Source organism: Rhipicephalus sanguineus, chromosome 4 (genome assembly GCF_013339695.2).
Source record: "Rhipicephalus sanguineus isolate Rsan-2018 chromosome 4, BIME_Rsan_1.4, whole genome shotgun sequence".
Taxonomy (NCBI): domain Eukaryota; kingdom Metazoa; phylum Arthropoda; class Arachnida; order Ixodida; family Ixodidae; genus Rhipicephalus; species Rhipicephalus sanguineus.
This window is the reverse complement of record NC_051179.1, coordinates 112,334,264-112,357,271: the sequence shown is the minus strand read 5'-3', so window position 1 is coordinate 112,357,271 and position 23,008 is coordinate 112,334,264. Positions and strand designations below refer to the sequence as shown.

General features: G+C 44.8%; 1 protein-coding gene across 1 annotated transcript in view; it reads right to left on the bottom strand.

Annotated features, from left to right (window-relative positions):
• LOC119390577 (ABC-type organic anion transporter ABCA8) overlaps positions 1–23,008 on the bottom strand; it is a 134,499-nt gene that overhangs the window by 87,076 nt on the left and 24,415 nt on the right. The window contains exon 2 of the mRNA XM_049414869.1: positions 30–98. Coding sequence (XP_049270826.1) covers positions 30–98 — 69 coding nt within the window. The remainder of the gene's footprint in view (positions 1–29; positions 99–23,008) is intronic.

Here is a 23,008-nt window from a genome sequence, read left to right as displayed (position 1 = left end):
GAATAGGAGCAAAAGCGGGGAAAGCTTACGTTTTCACCGGTTGCTCTACGTTCTCCACTGGGTGTTGTAGTCGCTGATCCATTTTCACGAGCTCGGGCCTGCGCATCCAAGAGGTATTGTAAAGACGTCGGGTAGAAAATGTTGGGAGCCAGCGTGTGAAAAAAAAAAAAAACAAGAAAGGGCGAACCGCCTGTCATAACGAAACACACCGAGAAATATCTTATACATTTCTGAAATATGCCGTGATACACGAGATCTCTTTTGCAGATCCCTCCCGAACCAATGGTTTTATTCGTGCGAGCTCAAAGTATATGGTATGCCAACTCATAGGGCTTGCTGAGCGCATATATTGCCGTGATCATGACATACAGAATATACACAAAATGGTTATACGCAAAATGTAATTTGTCCTTAATGAGTCGCCGTGGGGGACGCATACATACTCATAGGCGTCCGCAGGGTTCTCCTTTAAGTACAGCAAGTTTCACCACAGCGATTCCACTTCTCTCACCTCCCCCCCAACCCCCCCGCCCCCCGGACCCCTAGAATGGTCGAGTCCGAAAGAAAAACAAGCTCCACTGTGAATGCAACAATGCACATGAAGCAATGACGTGTTTCTTAATCCTGACTGTGGCCTGCCTTTGGTCGCAGGCTTTGCGGGGACAAAGGGGCACGTATACACAGTTCTCAGAATGCAACATCGAGGGTCCTCGATCACCATTTTGTCAAAAAGCTGCGTGGCCATAAGCCTGCCGGGCATGACGGGGCAAGTCCGACGGAGCGAAGGTATGGCGCCTCCTTTAGACTTGGCACCCTCTTAGAGTATGTGGGGGAGGGGAGGGGGTGACGCCCTCCTGCCCCCCTCTTCATGTGCGCACGCTTATGTACATACCCTAAGGAAGGAAAATAAATATACAGAAGAAAAGACGCGAAAAAAATAAGTATCCAAAAGAGCGTATAATTGGGCAGTCAGATTAAGTGATTCCATTACACTATATTATTACGGGTCAAAGAAAAGAACGAAGCGAAGTTGAGATATAATGCCGGTGCTGAGCAGTCTAGGACGAAGCGCAATGTTTCACCATGACGTCGTTTTTAAAGTATCGTTTCACTTTTATTCGATACAGCTGCCGCATTGACCATAACCAAATTAGAATCGTATTGTCCATGACGCACACACCTACTAATCTCAGAAGCCAGAGCGGAACTTCTGGCAGTGGTGAGTGCCACGTGGTACAGCGATATCAATGTCCACAGGAAATTTCGTAGAGGGAGTGGCCCTGGGAGAAGAACTTAATACACGAACTACATGTTATTAGCTTAAAGCGGCGTGTCACAAGTACAAGTCTCTCTTGCAGTAGTGCCCCTCATGCCTGTGCTGCTTGCGCATGAATAATCTCTTCCCATACCCTTCTAGGAACTTAAGAGCTTGCCGATATTGCGCGCTTTGTTGAAGCCTCTGCCTCTGTATTGAGCATGACGTCACAGGGCAAGCCTTCGCAAGCCAATCACCTTCTTATGGAGCCGTTGCTTTCAAATGCGAAGCATTTTTTATCTATCTATCTATCCATCCATCTATCCATCTATCTATCCATCTATCCATCCATCCATCCATCCATCTATCTATCTATCTATCTATCTATCTATCTATCTATCTATCTATCTATCTATCTATCTATCTATCTATCTATCTATCTATCTATCTATCTATCTATCTATCTATCTATCTATCTATCTATCTATCTATCTATCTATCTATCTATCTATCTATCTATCTATCTATCTATCTATCTATCTATCTATCTATCTAGTCCTACGTTACTGTGCTTTAGATGAAGGAAAGCAGATGATTTTTTCAAGGGCTCGTTTATCTTTGTTAGACACAATATTAATGAGAACTAACAGACAATAACGCCAAAGAAAGTACAGGGGGTGTTATCTGTAGTATTTAGAATATAAATGTGAAGAAAGTAAAGTGGACGAAAAGATGACTTGCCGCCGGCAGGGACCGAACCTGCGACCTTCGAATAACGCGTCCGATGCCTGTTGGCGTCACGCAAAAAAACAACAGGCACAAACAACAGGCAAAAAAAGAGTGTTCCACACTCGCCGCCATGGCTGCGATTGGCGCTGACTAACACTCCTAGGTTTAAATCAACATATATACCCCAGAAAGTGGACGGGAGGATGACCGCCGCCGTAGCTCAGTGGTAGAGCATCGGACGCGTTATTCGAAGGTCGCAGGTTCGGTCCCTGCCGGCGGCAAGTCATCTTTTCGTCCACTTTACTTTCTTCACATTTATATTCTAAATACTACTGATAACACCCCCTGTACTTTCTTTGGCGTTATTGTCTGTTAGTTCTCATTAATACTGTGCTTTAGATGGTCGTTTGAATAACTTGGTATATACCAGAATTTCAACGGCATGACTTGAGTATGGAGAACATAAGTCACGTCTGTGACGTCAATATAGTGGTATATACATGTAACGTATAACATGATAAAAATGACCAAATGCCATCGTAATGTTACGATGGTCGTTGAAATACCTTGCCATATACGAGAATGCGTATCTCACGACGTACTTGTATGAGAAACATGACTGGCAGGTAACGACATGAAGAATCACGATATGTTTGTCATAAAAATCATGATATGAATGACAAAAATGACATCGCGCATACATCGTGAAGCCTTCGTGGACGTTTCACTTACTTCGTATGTACCGGAATATGCATGTTTGCGCGTCAAAAAGTGTGTTAATGACAGACATGGCATGACATGAGTGACGTGACATTTCATGAATGTCGACATGTGTTGAAAAAGTGCGGAAGAAAGAAGAGAAAGAAGTGTTGGCACGAGAGGAGAGCGCGCTTGGAATGCAGCTTACAACATAAGCTCAATAAGGACGTGTTGTTATCCCTAAGTTATTAAATACTTTTCTACTCCACTCTACAGGCGAAGGCACCTTTATTTCACAATATGCATGTCATGTGTATGGCATCACGTGAAAGTCATAATTGACAAGACATCATTGTAGTCACTTCTTTGGCTGGGATATCTCAATGTGCACTGAAACAAAAATGAATTACATCACATGACACACACATGCAATGACACGTACCGCATTTACTCGCATAGAACGAACACTTCTTAGCCAACTGTCGGCTAGCGTTGTGTAAATATACCACGATGTGCGTGTATGCATGACACACATGGAGTAACGAACGACATGTATACGTCATATGTATGTCGTGATATGAATCAAATGACATGTCGCTGTATTTAATTCATTAGCTGGAACATCTGGATATGTATGACATAACATAGACGAGGTGACAAGTACGTCATGACACACTTGTCATGACATGTATCGCATTGACCTGCATAGAACCAACGTTGGTTGGCCAATCAACCCATCCACGAGCTCTGTCACCCCCCAGAAACGTAATATAAACATGCAGAGTTCCGCCGCATGTAACTAAATAGACGTACTTGGAATAGTCCGAGAATATGCCGGGAACATATCACAGTTTTACAGACTAGGGGCGCGAACTCAAGTTACCATTAAACAGATCCTGCTTTTTAACTACAACATCTATACATCGACGGCAAAAAAAGTGTAGCATAAGGGAACATTATGTCAAAAACGGGCGAATTAGCACAACGGCGAACTGAGCGCACTTCCGTCATATGTGCACACACACACACACACACACACACACACACACACACACACACACACACACACACACACACACACACACACACACACACACACACACTGACAAGCTATACTATACATACAGATCGTGTGACGCGACAAACACGCTCCAAACGTACACTCAGTCCGCTCGACTATTGCACTAATTTCCTCCGATAGACCACCTATACAGCCAAGTGTTGAGCAGTTCGGACGATCCGCAAAACTAAGCGAAATCGATGAGACACGCCCCCATTTGTCCTGTATAAATGCGTGCAGAACGTTTCCTTATATATACGCGGGTACAAACTGCACCTTGAAGCCTTGATCCGGCGACTCGACGTTGCGGTGAGCAAACAATAGCGGCTCAAGCTCCTCGGCCGCAGCGCACTCGTCCATGGGCTCCCGCTGAACGCTGCACCTGCTGCTGCCTTCGCATTTCTGCGGCAAGCACCGGATGACAGCTCAATTCGTATGCGCTGCGTGCTTACAATATACTCTAGAGCGGCTTGCGCAATGCGTAAGAAGACGGTGTGACTACGGTAACATATTTCTCTCTCTTCCTTCATTGCCCTCTCTCTCTTTTTTTCTCGTTTTTCCAGAGTTTACCCGTATGAAATACGTAAAATGTTGAGAGGAAAAAAAAAGAGTTGAAAAAGAAAAGATAGAACGGATCGTATTAAATCTGAGCGCGTAATTAGGTCAAGACTTCTTTTCTTCGTTGTCGCGAGGTTGCATTTGAAGAGGCATTGCACGCCGGTTAGAATGACGTTTGTTTTGAGATCCCGCGCATATGCAGTTCCTGTTTACGCGTACGAGCTCGGGGATGCTGTAACAGGAGACGAATGGGAGTAAAATACGATGAAATAGGAAGATTGAACCGCTGTGTATGGGGTTTTTGTTGTTCTTGTTTTCATTCTTGTGACATCAATACTGCCAGGAAACTATAAACGGCCACTGAGAGGCCGAATAGCGCATAGCGTGGTTCGTCTGTGATCCTGCGGTTGAGGCATGCCGGTAATCAACAATGCATCAGAGAAAGTAATTCGCAATGAAGAACCTACAGCGCGCTTACGTATAATAGTACAAAACCTGATCACTCGATCAGGCGCACATAGCAACCTGGTCCGAAATTATCACGAACGCAGCTTTCGAAAACGCCATGACGTATGTAACTACAGCAGGGCAAGTTACCGAGCTAGTTTCTTCATAAAGTGAGAACAAAAGATGTGACGCCGAAAAGGCGGCGACAAATTGAGGACACGAACCGGCAACGTAACTTAGAGGCACAAAATATGGCAATTTCTTCCGTAATCTCACTGGGTCCTTTATACACGCGGACAGAGAGCACTAAAGACAAAGCTTCTAAAATCAAGCGTGATCCACTCGGAGGCTGTCCGTCCCAGTTAAAAATAGCTGTGCAAGCTTTGCTCACAGAGGCATACAATCGCAAAAAGCACCGTGTCTCCGGTCTGTTTCGAAAACACGAGGAGATAATAAGTTTCTAATGGCTTATATCTTCTCTAGTGCAGAATTTGCAGCGTGCAGTGCGTAGGGATGGGCGATTAATACTTTTAATCGATTAACATTTAGTCGTTCGCCACCTTAGCCATTAATTGATGAATCTATATCGATGAAAGTTTTTCGTGGATTAATCGATAGTCTACATTATTGGCAGGCGCTTTTAAAAAAGCTGAAACAATTCATACTGATGTATAGCTTATAAAGTTCCACCTTGCAAACAAGAGCCCGGACTCTGTTCGTATGGAAGGTGGGCCAAAGATGAAAAACGCGAGTTTGTAACGGTTCACATTTACTTTGTCAAATACTAAATGTATTTGGTGCTAATCAGTAGTCAAGCGATAAACAAGACATGTTATAAAGCGAGACAAGGAAGGAATTGAGGGGATGAAAAATCGTCCAACGAGTAGCGTTGCTGAAGTGCGGTGGAACAATCTCGCTATGAAGCGGCACTCTTTGAGTGCATATAATGAGGTTGAAAGCCTGGTTTCATACACAGCAATGCCAAGAAAGTTTGTTATAACGCGATAGAGTTAAACAGCTCGTTTCGCAGAAATTCCGGCGTCGGCGTCGTTGGTTGGGAGTGAAAAAATCAGCGTTGTCCGTGAGCGAAAAATCGAGATAGGTACAAATAAATAAAATAACAAGTATCTTCGCTTCGAGCGAGAATCGAACCCAGGCCTTCTGCGTGGCAAGCAGGTGTTCTACCACATGTTCTAACACGCCAGTGCTTCAAGATGTTTCGGAAAAACTTATATACGAATGCGATGTGGTGCGAGGAGTCTCCTTAACGCATCTAACATTGCGTGGCAGAAGCGTACAACGTCACCAGGCGTCAAAACTTGTGAACTTGCGCAACGAGTGGGTAGTTTAAAGGCCGATCCATGACAAAGCGCTCAGGCATAATTAATCTTCATCATCAGCATCAACAAAGTGGCCAGATGCGCAGCTGCCATATACGAACGCGCAGTGGGTAATTTGCCAATTGCCAAAAGGCAGAATTATGGCGTAGTGGGCACTTGCCAAGTGTACTTAAAGTAAGCATTCTAGGATAGTTTGAAACGGCCATGTTACGCGCACAGGCGTTCGTATTATGTGACAGGAGTGGACTGACAGACAGTTTTCTCGTTGAGTCGGCACAGAAATGCTTACGCAGTTAAAAGCCCTCAGCAGGACAAGACGTAAAATGTAGGGTTGTACACACCTGGAACACATGCATGGCCACCCCCGCGAACTCTGTCGCGTGAAGTGCTTGATAAAACTGTCTCGTGCAGATCGCCTATTTTAAACGTCCTTACTGGAGTGAAACCGCTGATAACTCGTACTTCAAGGTACAATATCTAGAGGCGTATCGTAGAGCACCTATTATGTGAGATGGCGTTATAAAGCATTGACATCATGATCGGAAAAGCTAATTTTACGCAAACGAACTCATGAGTTGACTCACTCAGGCTCACTCAGACTCACGTCAAGCCTTGAGTCTGAGTCTGAGTGTGTCCGGCTCAGTATTATGTTGCTGAGTTTGAGTCCGAGTGAGCCCGGTTGAGAAAACAGTTTAGTGATTCTGAGTCCGAGTGAGTCCGGTTGAGAAAAGTTTTGATGAGTCCGAATAAACGCTGAGAGCAAAATATATTTCTTCATTGAATCTGAGTGAGCTCCAATTTTTTTTGCCGCCCTCTGAGTGCGGCTGCTTACAAAAGCAGGTTTTTTACCTCTACGTGAGATTAAGGTATTCTAGAAGGCTAGACGATCGGACTTGTTGGTAAAACTTAGTGAAAAATGTTAAGCGCCAGCGATGAACAATTCAGAAGAAAGACACAGCACGGCCGCTCGTGTTCTCGTTCTACGTTCTTTTGGACACCTGTAACTTTTTCTTTGGTTCATTCGTACAGCAAGTGGCCTTTCCTGATGTTTTCGTATATGTGCATGATATGAAAAGGTGAAATGGCGGATGCTGGCGTCGTAATCGAAAGTCAATGAATGATCAAATGCAGATAAAAACTCCCCGAAGAACGCCCACAGCTGACTACAATATGGACCTTTTTTATTATTTTAATGCGCCACTTGTTTGACAGCTGATACCATAAACATTTTTATTGTGAAGAGCGACAATGAATTAAGTATGGGGTCAGCTCAAAAAAAGAGAAAAGCAGCGCAAAGTTGACAGACAGCTCGCGTTTGAGAGACCATTCTGCGATTCGACGATATTAGTATCACATGGCTACTTTGCTTGATTAAGTTCATGTTGGTCATTCTTGAAGGCGCACGCAGTTATCCTCGGCAATTAGACAAGTAGCAGGCGCCAAAAATGACGGCCTAGCCAGCGTCACGGGCAAATGCAAATGAAAACACGCGGCCGCAGTCGCTGTGTTTTATTATATGTGTGTTTTTTATATATATGTCAGACAAGTTCGCCTCAGTCTTTGGGCGTAACAAACCAAGAAAAAGAAAACGAGTCTTTCAGCAGTATAAACAACCTGGGAAATTCGCAAAAGAGACAGCTATTTTATAGTCGAGAGGAAAACAAGGCTACTCTTTCTACAATTGCTCTGATTGAGTCATAATACTGATGCAAATTAATTCAAGTTAACGTTATATGTTGAACGAACCACAGTCGTTGAAAGAACCACATTATATTCTTTACTTGCACGTCAATCGAACCAAAACGACCTTCAAACGTACACATTTACCCCCCTAAATTCTACCAAATGCCTTTAAATTTTCTCGAAATGGTGTCGCGCTGATAAATCTGCAGATGTGTTCAATTATTGTAAGCCACAAAAAGTTCAATGCGAAGAATTATCGCTCAAAATAAAGCTGGAGCTATAATTCATAGCTTGGCACAACGTCTTTCACTGACGCGTTGTCAAGGTGTAAATCTTTGGCCCCGCCGAGTTGACGTAAATGTTCATATTATGGACTGAGCAAGAGTTCAAAGGCGGGCTAGCTTATACATCTTTCAAAAAGCTAATTGACAGCGCGAACACGGGACAGAGAAAAGAAAACAGCGCCCGTCCTCGCATTTTCTTCGCCCCGTGTTTAGGCCTTATTCGCGACATATTATGGCATACAGCAAAGTAAGAGTTGTTATTTCAACTGGAAACCATTCTGACTCACTGCATTAAGATTTTGTTCTTCGTGGACAACGATGCACAGCGATGCAACCGACCAGTGTTGCGGAGTTGCCACTCCGGAATTGGAATGACTCCGGAATCATTCAACATTTTCGCGACCCCGGAATGGAATGCGAATAGAATTACGTCTCTTTCAGAAAATAGAGCACGTTTTCGTCCCTACGCGCTCTTTTTCAAACTTCAAACATTATTAAGTCAGAGCCTCGAATTTAACAATAAAGCAGTATTGGGGAGGAACGTATTTTGCTACACCCTTAATTTCTACTGCTGTAATATCATGCTCAAATTAGTCATGCAGGCCTGAGTACATGTTATTTCGAAGTCGAAGGCCACAACACATTCTCTAGGTCGACCTCTAGTTAGCCAGAGCCAAGGGTAGGCGTGGTGTAAAAGTGTGAACGATTTGCCAATTTGTAAAAGAGAAACCGAGACATAAGTTAGTGTATACAAGCAAATGCATTATCCAATCAGATCCTTAAGGGAGAAACAAATTATCCCTGCGCGTTGGTTCCCATTGATACCCCCACACGAAAGTGGCAAATTTGCGACAAGGAAGACATTGCATACCTGCGCACAGGCTAACACAGAAAGTTCTCCTCACCCCATCCATGCTTGCGAGGAGCGCGCATGACAAGCGTGAGTGCTGACGAGCAGTGCGGCCCAGTGTTCCGTATTCGATGCAAAAGCACAAGGTGCCCGAGCGGTGCACTGTTCTAACTAATACCAGCAGATCTAGAAGGTTTTGATCCCCATTAAGCAAATCTTGAGTTTTCTCCATAATCACGACCACTCCAGACGCGTGGCAAAACTGCTTAGTCTTCCTGAACACTACTTTTGTCAGCATAAAAATACGCTATGTCGTCATTTTAGCATTAACACATTTAAGCTTAAACATTATTAAAACGTCACCATTCGTTCAAACATGCTAACCATGCAGATACTATAGGCAGCGGGAAAACTGCCCCTATGGGAATTAGTAGGGTGGTTGTACTGCACGAGATATGTCACCAAGCGACTATCCCTCGACCTTGGTAACGTGTTTTGCTTACTTTTTCAGTTATTAATGCATCTGATGACATCAGCCTTATGAGGCTTTCATTCTTAACTCGATAAAACTATGAAGGTGCCTTTCCTACGTTGAGTAATTACAGGAATGGAATAAGACTGCCCAGCCATTCCCGGAGCGGGAATGGACAAAGTTTTTTTCATTCCGAGGAATTGAAAGGAATGGAATTGCGGCAAGTTCTAATTCCCCGGAATGGAATTGAAATGGAAGGGAGGCGCCCATTCCGCAACACTGCAACCGACGCTTAGCTGCCGTAGTCACTAAGGGCAAGCAGGCTAACTGATTGATTTATTTATTTATTTATTTATTTATTTATTTATTTATTTATTTATTTATTTATTGATTGATTGATTGATTGATTGATTGATTGATTGATTGATTGATTGATTGATTGATTGATTGATTGATTGATTGATTGATTGATTGATTGATCGATCGATCGATCGATCGATCGGTCGATCGATTCATTCATTCATTGTTATGGTTATCAGCAGTGGCGTAGCCAATAAGGTGGCTTGGGGGGGGGGGGGGTTCGAATCCTCTCCCTGAAATTTTTACACTTTATATGTGTGTACAGACGCCCACACATGGAAGTGCACACACAAACATACATGAAGGGGTCGGACCTCTCCCCACCAAAAACTTTCAGGCTACATCCCTGGTCTAGGGATGGCCGATTAAATTCATACTCAATTAACGATTGATGAACCCTTCACCGGCTTAGCCATTCTGGTGCGCGTTTTCTCGTCGATGAATCCGCATTTTTGGCAGGCGTTTTCAAAGAGGCTGAAACAGGGGTATCCCTATTTACTTGGTTGGGGGACCATGAATGGATGATACAACTTTATTGATTGTCCGGTGAGGTTTAACGCGACCCGGGCTTAGGTCTCCCGCGGGGGAACGTCAAGGCCTTGCCTCAACGCCGCCTCACGGGCTTGCTGGAGTGCCCACATTTGGATGCCGAGGTCTGAGCTGAGCAGAGCGGCGGCCCATCTCGACGACAGGGTCTCCGGAGTAACTGCCATCATTCTGATAACTATATTACACTCCCACAGCATGTGTTTAAGTGTTGCTGTCCCTTCCTGGTACAATTTGCACGTGTCGTCCCGATGTTTGTCTGGGTAGATTCGTTTTATATGGAATGGGTTAGGGAAGGTGTTCGTCTGGAGCTGTCTCCAGGCGACAGCCTGCCCTCTGTTCAAGTTGGGACTCGGCTGTGGGTATATCCTTCTGGCGCTTAGATATGCTTTTGTGATGTCATTATAACTAGTTAGTCGATCCCTTTTTACACGAGGAGTATTCTCTGTCGCGCGAAAGGAGTTTCCCTGTTCGGCGCGGCGAGTCATGTCTCGCGCCGTCCGGTGCGCCGTCTCGTTTAGATTCGGGGGCGCACCGCCTTCCTTGGTGACGTGAGCGGGGAACCATACTATCGAGCGCATTGGGATCTGCCCCCAGCGCTTCCTTGGAAGTAGACCACAACTGGTACGTCGGTGAAAAGAATAAAATCAACACGCTCATCAGGAAAACGTACACTATAGGACTGGGGGACCGAGCACCAGGGCTGGGCAAAGATACTTTGAAATTGTGTCGCGATACGATACACGATACTCATGCTAGAAGCATTTGAAATACAGATACAAGATACTACCACACTGATTGTATCCGATACGATACCTTCCAATTGTATCTTAAGATACCTCGATACATTCGCAAATTTGTTATTATATATCTGTACAATGTAGCACTAAATGCCTATGCACGAAAACGTTCTTGAAAATGTATTAACTAGGACCAATTTGTTTCATTTCAATGAATGTGTGTTAGTATCTCAAAAGTTTTGTACTTCTTGATCAAGGTGTATTAGTTTCATTCCGAAACAACTTATTGGCGTTGCTTTAGCTGCTTAACATAACAGCACTTTATACTCGTCGATTATAGAAGTTTTTGCTTGTCGCGTTCGTAATTGATGGGATTGGCTGCTCATATTGCGGACCAGCTATCGGGTTGCCATGTAATAAATAACAACTTCAATAAGAAGCCTCCGCACGATGGTGCAAATACCGCTGTGCAGTTCTACCTTGCCCGTAAACGTATTACGGTTTTAGCAGTAATGGATCACCGGACAGGTGTACGTCGCCAAGAACATGTGCCGCCCAGAAAAGATTCAGACGTATTGTACAGTGGCACAAAGCGCCACAGGACACCGCCGATGTTCAGAGTAATGCCACTTATAGCTCCGATTACCTGGTTATTAGTAACAGTAAAAGAATTTAGATAAGCCTAAACAATGGAAACAAATATATCTAAGTAAAATAGAAAAGCGGTTGCATATCAAGCACAACGAATAGGCATAGAAACACGATACAGGCAGCACCCCCAAGAGCTAATAATATTTGTTGCGTTTGACGTCCCAAAACCACGATATGATTATGAGAACGCTGTATAGGAGGGCTCCGGAAATTTTGACCACCTGGGGTTCTAAGACCTAAATATAAGCAAACGGGCCTCTAGCATTTTCCCTCCATCGGAATGCGGCCGCCGCGACCTTCGGTCAGCAGTCAAGTACCATAACCACTAGACCACAGCGGCGGGTAACCTTTAATAGCTATGAGAATTAAATTCAGTGCCTATGGAAAATAGCGTAAAACGGTTCGTTGGGACGCTCATGAGAAAAAGAGAGCATTTGGTATATCAATGTTTCGCGAATACCTTTGCTAAAATATTTAAAATGGCTCGTAATAAGTTGTGCTATTATAACTGAAACTCAATTTCGCTATTTTAATTAGTAGTAAGCAGAATTTTTGTTACTGTATAAGCCAGGCCCATCCGGATTATTATATATTTGCTCTCAAAATCGCCTTTACATACAGTAATAATACCTGTGGTTCAACGTCCCAAAACCACGATATGATTATTAGAGACGCCGTAGTGGATGGCTCCGGAAATTTCGACCACCTGGGGTTCTTTAACGTGCACCTAAATCTAAGTACACGGGCCTCAAACATTTTCGCCTCCAACGAAAATGCAGCCGCCGCGGCCGGGATTTGATCCCGCGACTTTCGGGTCAGCAGTCGAGCGCCATAACCACTAGACCACCGTGGCGAGGCCTTTACATAATAGTAAATTCAAGTGAATTATAAGTATGTAAACAGTAGCAGAAATGACGCAGACAGTTAAAAGCAAGAATAAGTCAGAGAGCTTACCTTGGCAGAACGTTAAAGGCATATTGCAGTAAGCACACCAGAAAAAAAAAAACTATATAGAATAATATGTAATGTGTGGGACGGAAAATAAAGACAGCTAAGAAAGAACTGCTGCTAATAATCAAATTATGATTTTAAAAGCTCTTTGAATAAAAGAAAAAGACGCCAGGATAGCAGTTGTTATATGAATGCTTGTTCTGTCAGATCCAGCATCGGTACCGTTAGTGCTATAGCTGTTGGAATATTATTTGTACATAGGTTAATCTTAGTTCATGTAAGTCGAACTTACATCCACGAGATCCTTCAAACCGGTGATGTGTGAAAGCCGCTAGACGCAAAGCAATCCTCCATGCCCGCATCCTTCAGACCTCGTAACGAAGCATCACAGAAAAGAAACTTTGATAGTGACACCACAGCGACATCAGAACGTGTGCGAAAGACGCCGCGCGCATTGGAGTACGCGGCACAGGACAGTTGCTAAGTGCCAAGTGTCACGGCACTGACACAACTAAAAAGAAAAAGCGAGAAAAGCGCTCGGCTGGGCGTACGTTCGCGCGCTTGTCTATCGAGACGACGCGAGCGCCACCACGTGACTCTGCTCCACCAATAGGGACGCACACAGCTCATCGCCTGTCCTCGCTGCAATACTCTGGTGGAAAGATAAAATAATGTCACGGCCTTTGGTTTTATTCTGGTGACTTAGTGGCAGCAGTATCAGCTTGAGAAGCGGCGTTCAGCCAACGTTTATTGTCTCGCGCGGTGGTGGTGCGATCGCAGCATCTTGTATCTTAAGATACATGATACATTATTCAATGTATCGGAAATACAGATACTGATACACGTCTTGCGAGACGTATCGCGATACGCATACAAGATACCCTAAGAGTATCTAAGATACATGTATCTTCTATACTGCCCAGCACTGCCAAGCACGAAAAACACAAGTCCTTTTCCTTTTGGTTGAACCTGCCCCATGTTTGCTGAGGAATTCGCAGCAGACACTTAAACGGCACCGTTTCAAACACTTCCTTTATATCGTAGTAGTCTGCTTAAAAGAAAAAATCAAAACTTGATTTCTTTTTGGCAGTGCCTTTATTGCGTAGGTTACGAGTAAAGCTATTTGGATATATGTGACCGAAGCCTGCAGAGTAACCAGATGGAGCACGGAGGCTTTTAGGAATAACTTAAGCTAGATGCCCCCTTATACATCTGGCTCCATGGACAGCGGTATGGGGTGTCCTTCCTTCCCACGACCTACATGGACATTTGTCTATCATACTGTCCGTGATTACGACACGGTACCCAAGCGTTAGTAGCTGCCTCTGATGAAATACACTTTTAGATGCGAAGCATCTTATGGCGGAGTTCAAACCGGTGGTGGTGGTGTGCGGCGTGACCACCCTTAATGCGCATGCGCGAGCCCTCTCCACACACCTCCTCTACTTTCCCCCTCTCCCACTTCCCCTCTCGCACTTCCCCCTCTCCTCTACCCCTCTGAAACGCGGGCTCGGCATGCCGAAACGTTGCTTCGCATCGCCTCATGGTCCCCTTTAGCGGGAGATGGTGTGATTTTTTCAAAACACACACGGTCAGAGACAGGTTGTTCCTCTTCTGTAGTCGTGTACATGGCGCTCTCGATCGTCTCTATTAAAGACGATAGTCTTTCTTGGGGAACTTAAACGCAGAAAATTTGGTCTGTCTTTCTGTTTGTCGGCACGTCACTCGATTCAGCCACCCGGCCAAAGTTGAACCACTTGCCCAAGGGCCAGCCATCTTGAACGGCTGACTAGGTTCATACTTGTGTACATTATTGATCAAAAAGCAAACATTACGCATATCTGAGGCACAACATCACTAGGTAAGCATTAGGTGGTGTGTTCCTTTAATAGAAAATACATAGATACGTAATTCTAGAGACCCAGTTTCTTAAGCTGCGCTGAAAATGCGACTGCGCTAAAACTTGCCTTCCTCCGTGCTCTCTGCACGAGCTCAATGTTGTGTTTCGGTTTCGGTTCAGTATTGCACTGTACGAATGCCATGGGGCGCCGCTCTGGCATTCCTGTTTTACCCAGGCGACGTGTAAATAAAAGAGTGTGTGGAGGTACTCGTTGAGTGCGGACGTTTCTTCTGCTTCGGCGCTTCGCGTCAAACCGCGTGTTCGGGCTGGCTGGCGTCCCCGCCGGTCGCGTTGGTCACCGCCGGTCTTCGCCTGCTGCTGCGCCGGGACTACCAGCCCGCAACACAGCACTCATGTTTCCCGACGTATTGCCAGATGGCGTCCATATCTCACGCAGCGCCTCTTCTATCGTCTTTAGACGACATTTGCAGCGAAGCACGCAGATACGCGGCCAATTTTTTTAATGCAAGGTCATTACTTTCAGCCCGTTGTCGCCAGAAAGCCGTGGCAGAAACGCGGGACATGAAATACGTCATATTGTAGAATGTCCACGCGATTGTTCGATTGTTCGATCGTTTCAAACCCAACGTTGGCAGGCAATTGAATAGATGGCGGCTATACGCCAAAGGCAGAGCGAGCCCGGTGATCTGCATCGGGGCAACGTTCTGGTCCAGGGATGGCCGATTAACTTCATAATTAATTACCGATTAACCCTTCACCAGCTCAGCGATTATTTGCTATCGATGCAAAATGTACTTTTGGGCTAGTTGGTTCATAATCGTAGTAGAACAGCGCCGGCGAAAACAACAGACCAGACGAGGAGAAGGACACGTAACACAAGGCGCACTAACAACTGAAAGTTTATTCGGTATCTGCAGAGAATTAATACTGCCTTCACATGAATAAACAGAAGAAAGAAGGTTACAAAAGCTATGACACTGTATCACGTGGTCACTCCTACTGTGCGTGCAAAACGGTTCCTGAAAGAAATCTGACATCCTTCTCTGAAAGCAAAACAGAAGGCATGCTGACACAAGATTCCCCGAGCTTTTTAATCTCTAGGGCTTCAACTACCTCCCTTGTTAACCTGTCAGCTGACTTGTACATGACGCCAGTGCTTTCAAATCGAGGTGCGCAACCGCAGTCTCTGCAATGGATACCTAGATGTACAACACAACGAAAGTGGTATCGGGGCATCTAGGTATCCATTGCAGAGACTGCGGTTGCGCACCTCGATTTGAAAGCACTGGCGTCATGTACAAGTCAGCTGACAGGTTAACAAGGGAGGTAGTTGAAGCCCTAGAGATTAAAAAGCTCGGGGAATCTTGTGTCAGCATGCCTTCTGTTTTGCTTTCAGAGAAGGATGTCAGATTTCTTTCAGGAACCGTTTTGCACGCACAGTAGGAGTGACCACGTGATACAGTGTCATAGCTTTTGTAACCTTCTTTCTTCTGTTTATTCATGTGAAGGCAGTATTAATTCTCTGCAGATACCGAATAAACTTTCAGTTGTTAGTGCGCCTTGTGTTACGTGTCCTTCTCCTCGTCTGGTCTGTTGTTTTCGCCGGCGCTGTTCTACTACTATCGATGCAGTTTTTTTTTTTTTTTTCGTCGATGAATCCGCATTTTCGGCAGGCGCTTTCAAGAAAGCCTGAAACAGTGGTATCGCTATTTATTTGGTAGGGGACCAAACACGAAAAACACAAGTGCGTAACGGTTTCATAAATAATAATCACTTTGTTAACTACTAATTATTAGTGACTGATGAAAAGATAAGCGACGTATCGTACAAAACGAAACACGACAGGCATCGAGACGATAACGAAGACTCGACGCGATAAAGAATCGTCGAACAAGGAGTGTTGCTGGAATGTTGAGGAACATGGAATACCGCTATGACCTGGCACTTATTGCGTACGTATCTTGAGTTTTCGCGCAAATAAACGACCCAGGATGACAGGAAACACGAGAACACAGCCGTAGTATTCTCGCGTCTCATACGCCGTCCTGCGTAGATCCTTCGCGGCAAGCAACAACCTATGCAGTGTACCAACTAACCCACCAGTCTTCTTTGTTCAACTTGTTGAGTGAAACGCCGGATAGCTAAACAAAAATAAGAAAAGAAGCGACCTTAGTGAAAGGTTAGGTATTTCAATATGTAAAATGAACTAGAAAAGAAAGTTACAGGTTTTAAATGCGAAGCCTTTCTTAGCGAACCTTTGGCACTTTGAGCGTTTCTATCTACGTATCTATCTATTAGCCGCCTACGTCTGGGTGCTCTCACGGTCGCCTCCTTAACTTGGTGTAGACCAAAATTGGCATGGGAGGGTAAGAGGATTTGACGAATATGATTGTCGGGTCATGATATGAATAACGTGAAAATCCTGTCAAGTGCGTCGTCAAACCCTTTCCACTAGACACGTGTGGCACATACCCGTTTGCCACGGGCCGCGGTGTACGGGTATGTGCCACAGGTGATTGACAGTTTATATCTACCCAGGAGCGGCGAGAACAGACATTGGTAACTTAAATGCTAGAGCGTTAAGGAAAACCAACATCGGCAGCGTTGACTCGACGAATGGAAAAAATGAAAATTAGGATCCCAGCAGGAATCGAACCCAAGCATTCTGCGTGGCAATCGGGTATGCCACGCAGAATCACGCAGATCGGGGAGCCACGCCAGGTGCATAAACTGGTTCGGAAAAACAGCCTACGCGGGCGTAATATAGCTGCAACGTCAATTGTGGTTGTGGTGCTTGCTACCTAATTTTACAAGAAAGCAATAAACTTTATATGATACTCCTACGACATGTACTCCTACGAAACAGGCGTCATATCAGATTAACATCTGTGGTTCTAGTGTTGGGTCCGCTTTCATAGCAGTCTAATGAACATTACGTTTTTATTCCTATGATTCAGCAAGCTATATTGAAGCATTGCTCGACCCCGGAGGAGTACATTAACGAAAGTTACATATGATATCCACATCAACGCACCGTAAAGTGCACTTCGTCCGCCAGAACGACGCAGTGTCCTCTTCATTTCTTACGAGGCTGGGCGATGGCCTCATGCTGACCGAGGATGATGTCAGTTTGATTGACAGCCGCTTTGTAGACTAGACTACGTAGGCCACATACGCCCAGGTAGTCTACGAATACGACAAGTACCGTCCACTGATGTTGGTCTACGTAGCACTATCCAGGCCCACCAGCATCGACGGCCTATACCTCACCAACGCGAAGGGTGGCTTCAGGTTCCGACATGTCACCGGCTCTATCGACAGACAATTTGTCGACGAAATGACCGAAGCATCCACGAATTCCAACAGCTCTACTATACCACATACCTCACTACACATGGGCCCCTCGTCACCACCATCACGACCGGATCCTATAACAAGTCGTGACCAGCTGCTGGTGCTCACTGATCACGGTGATGATGCCCTTGTTCAAGAACTGTCAAGAACTTCTTCTACACATGAACACGGGTTCGTGAAACGTGCGTGCGTTCTCGAGACACGTATAAGCACTACATATCAGCTTACCGCTTCCGGTGTTGGTAATACCCCCGTTGCCATTGGCAGCATTACCCAACCGTAAACAACTGGTTATATAACACATATGCGGCTCTTCAACATATATGTGTGCGTATAAAATTTATACAAATGTTTAGCGTCATTTTGTAACGTGTCGCTCAGTTTTAAAAAATTACGCCACAGTCACCTTCCCGCCGCATGCTTCGCATAACATCGACTCCCACGGTACGTGGGATCTGCCGATATCTTTTTTTGTTTTTTTTTTTAATTTTCGAACTACAATCGATTCCCTAGAAAGCAAAAGAATGCCCATAAGCAGAGGTTTGGCTGTCACTTGGTCAATTGGCACCGCTAGCATTGCTATTTGAGTAACAACCGATGGCCCTAATCCTCACAACCCGATCAATCGTTTCAAACCCAACGTTGGCAGGCAATCGACTATATGGCGGCTACGCCATCGATCTGCGTCGAGGCAATGTTCTGGTGTGGTATTAATGTGGTACGTTCCAAGATATTATGCTCAAGGAAAAAAAACAAACATGCTATACAAGACACCGACAACTTCCCTCTAATAAAAAATAAAGAGAGCCACTTGACTCTTTTTTGTGTGTCCTGACTTATCGACCATATGACTCTGTTTACAGAGGCACGTGCACTCTCTTTTGAGATCATCATTCTCGTCTGAAGAGTCGTGCGACCCAAAAGAGAGTAAAGTGTCTCTTTAAAGAGAGTCATACACGTTTAAAGTCAGGACTCAGCGAAAAGAGTAATCAGACTCTTTTTTTTTTCTTAGAGTGTCGAGTCGCCTCACGGTCAGAACGTGAGAATAGCCGCTCGGACGCTGCAGATGTCGCTGCGATCGAGAACTCCATTGCTATAAATATACGCAGGTGTGCGCGCTGGAAGGGAACGAGAAAGAGGGGCGCGAATTAAGTTTTCTGATTGTAACCGTTATTAGTATTTTTTTTTTCCAGGAAGCACATTGAAGCTACACATATTTCAGTTGAAATGATCATAAAGAACTCCCAAACCGCTCTGTCTCTTGGTTAGAATCCCCAGCCCTCTTTGGCACTGGAACTCCTGTTTGTCTCACCTGCACCGTTGCAAGCAGTGACACGTCGCTCAAGGATTCGGATCGCCAGTACCCGCTATATACGTTGCATTCGACTCTTTTTTTTGAAGTGAACCTCGTAGGATAAAAACATACATGCATAAATCATACACTTCAAACGCGAAACGCACATGTTGGTAGCTTTTCGTGAACGTGTTTCACCGTGTGTACAGCTGCGTTAGATATCAGCTTAGTGAACTCGTTAGCTACAGTTCCCGCATATATAGATCTGATACCGAGGTAATCAATGGCTCCATTGCAATAACTAATATGTAATAAGACGCGGGACCCTGCGTGCACGCGTACTTTGCTATATAGAATAAATTCTTCAAACCTGCAAACTGCAGGCCGGGAGATGGCGCGACATTCAACGACTCAACTGTACTCCTGGAATTGGGTAAGGGGGGGGGGGTGAGGGAGAGGGGGGAATACACGGCATGCCGACACTTGATTCATTATACGAGCTCAGTTAAAACGAAGTAACCCTTTGATGTGGAATGGCATTGCATGATTGAAAAAAAAAAAAAAGAACACCGTGCGTCCGCAAGGTAACGTGCTGCTGTCCATAGGGACGCATATGAGTTCTTACGTTGGGTACGATGTGGCAATGCCGCATTTTTGCAGAAGAAAAACAGCACTTCACATTTGTCGCTACAAGTAATCGTACTATGGAATCTGTAGCGTAGCATGAATGATGATTAATACTGATTGGCTTGAATCGGCTAAATGACTAATAATGTCGGCTAGTGTTCGACAATGTAGGCTACAGTGGTGCCATGGGTGCTCACTGCGGTCAGGGGGCTCGCGTGTTTAACAACTGTGCCATAGTTACGGCACACACTTATACAGATGCGGCGCATCCGAACCATATGGTGACGCAGCACATTTTATGCTTTAGTGGTCCTTCCGTGTGACTCGGGCGCACGTAACGTACGAATCGGACACCGCAAGAGTATACATGATAACCGCTTTTCATTCATTCATTCATTCATTCATTCATTCATTCATTCATTCATTCATTCATTCATTCATTCATTCATTCATTTCCATGGCTATCAATGCCTCTGGTTTAATCTGCCACTTGCTTCATGAGGTATTTTTAGCAGAGTTTCAACGGCACAATTCAGGGCATTTTCATTATTTGGCAGTCGTTTTCTTAAAAGGACGAAAGAGAAAGAAATTTCTTTTTTGCTGTACGTTTTGTACTGCAGGCTATGCGTAGTTCTGTTTGGACAGACAGCAGAACTTTGCGATGTAACCAGATCGATCACGGAGGTTTTTAAGAATGACATAAGCAAGGTGTTCCTTTAAGATTCGGCTCCATGGACACCTGTGCTTTTGAGTTCCTGTTCGAAACACCCTCTTCGATGCTTTAGCAGGCCAGTAAAACAAACCCACGTGACTGGTATGGCAAATTGAGGCGCCATCCATTGACTGGGATCAGAGTTAAAATTTGCGTTCCACAGGTTTCCGGTCTGAGTTGGGAGAGAAATAACAATTATACATAATGCGGCCGATAAGCGCCATAATTTGAACTCCGTTCATTTCCCTTGTAACGCAGTCGTGCCGGTAAATGATTTGAGAAACTTAACATGTTGCCTGTTCTTTTCGGAAAGGACGAAACAAATAAGTTCACCTTCATAGAATACAAAACAATACAGTACTCAGCATCGCCATTTGGTGCCGCAGTAGAGTCTGGCGTGCTCGTTGGTATAAGAAGAGACTTGCGGCCTAGCCATGCATTGTCGTACATCTGGTGGAGGTGCCGTGTGGATAAGGTAGAGAGCGCAGAACGAAACAAAGGGAACGGACCGAAGGGCCAGTTTTAAAGCGTTAGCTGTACTCCTCCAGCTACAAGCCGAGAAAACGTCTGGTTCCGCGAATCTGACCTTCAGGCTCAGCCAAGGTCAACGCCGGAAAAAGAGCTTTAGCGAAAGGCTAGTGTGGCGCGTTCGCTTTATAGGTCAGTCTTTCGTGCGGTCACCGCCAGAGGCGCTGGCTGCATCCAAGACGAAATAAGGAGGGAGGCATTTTACGATAATTCAAGGGGAAGCGCTTTACTGTTTGAAGCGAGGTCGGGTTACCTTAGAACGCAGTAGTTATAAAGCGAGACTCAGAAAAGAAGAAGAACAATGCACATGCTGTGGGGAAGATAAGGAAACGACGGAGCATGTTCTGATCGAATGTGGAGATATCCACCCAGGTGTATGTTTAGGCAAGAGCCTACACGAAGCCTTCGATTTTAGGGACAACAATGAAAAGCTGACCACGCCCGCGATAGAAATAAGTAAAGAGGAGAAAAATAAATAGTGGGGAAAATAAGGACATTCTGCCGTAAAGAGGCAGAGAACTGGGCTGTGAATTTATGTTTTTTTTTTTTCTATAGTAAGATCGATTTAATCGAAGTATAGACAGCATTAAAAGAAAAGAGAAGAAGTTTCATTTTTTTTTTTGGTCGAGCCTTGTGACACACATGTCACCGCCCCGTTATAAAGGGGACGCTCATAGCATCCATCCATCCGTCCGTCCATCCATCCATCCATCCATTCATCCATTCATCCATCCATCCATTCACTGCACGTTCGGGCCTAGATCGCCGGCAGTGCCGAGAAGTGTCTGTGTTGTAGTGCAACATGTTGGCATCCAATGTCTCGGCGTGCAGTCTAAGCGTGAAGACTTCTCGTCTTCCTTAGATAAACCAAGAAGTGCGATAAAGTTAAATCCCTGCAAATGAATGGTATCGTCCTTTCCTAGAGCAAGCGAAACCGGGCTGTTGCTCGACAAACTTGGTTTAACCGCATTCAAGTACGGCAATTCTTTTAGGGGCGAAGCTCCTTAAGGCGGCACCCGTTCGTCCCTCGTAGTCGTAGTCGTAGTGCGTAACCAGTCTTACGCTTTGACCTCCAAGGTGGTGCCGGTGGGAGATTTTTCCTGTGCGTTGTTGAACAATAAAAAATTCGCAGCGTTAGCTAAAAGCCGACTTCTTCTGTCTCTCATTCCCATTAGCAGCCATTCTTTACCTCCAAGGTAGTGCCTGGTGAGATTTCTCCTGTGCGTGATTAAACAATAAAAATTTTGTTCAAAACGCCGTTGATTGATGAAATAAACCAACGAAAGACGCCAGATGTTTTGTAAAAGCAAAACGAAAGAACGCCAGATTTTTCTAAAGCAAAACGAAAAGACGCCAGCTGCTTAACGAAAGACGCCAGATGTTTTCTAAAGCAATGGTTTTCTAAACAATGAAAATTCACAGCGTACATGTAAAATTAAAGTGAGCTGCGAGTCGTCATAACTCATCGAACCTTTAGTATAAACTCGCCCGATCTCACGTCGGTGATGATGTACTGGGCAGAATTCACGGAAGATTCACGGTTTACCGATGAACCTCCGCAGCTTCGCCCACTCATCATCATTCACTCCGTGGATATGCTGTGATTTTTTTTATCTGTTAGGCGCAGCCATATGAAGCTAACCTATAGCAATGCCAAGGAACATATAGTGGGTGCTATTTGTATAACGTTAAGGGAGTGCAGTATCTATGAGATAAAGAGGATAGATAAAGTGGACGGAAAAAACAACAACTCGCTGCCGACGGTGGGAACCGAACCCACAACCTTCGCAATGGAAGACAAGAGACGGAAAAAGGTGTGTCGCCTAAACTTCTTCTCTCGTCTTTCCTTCTCCTCGTAGGTTGTTTATATGAGAATGCGCAATACTACATTTGACCACTTATCCGTTCTATACCGTTTTATACGCATAAACATAGATGTACATTTTCTTTTATATGAAAGGGGAAAAACATGCTGACATGATGACGTAAATATATGCAGGATATCGC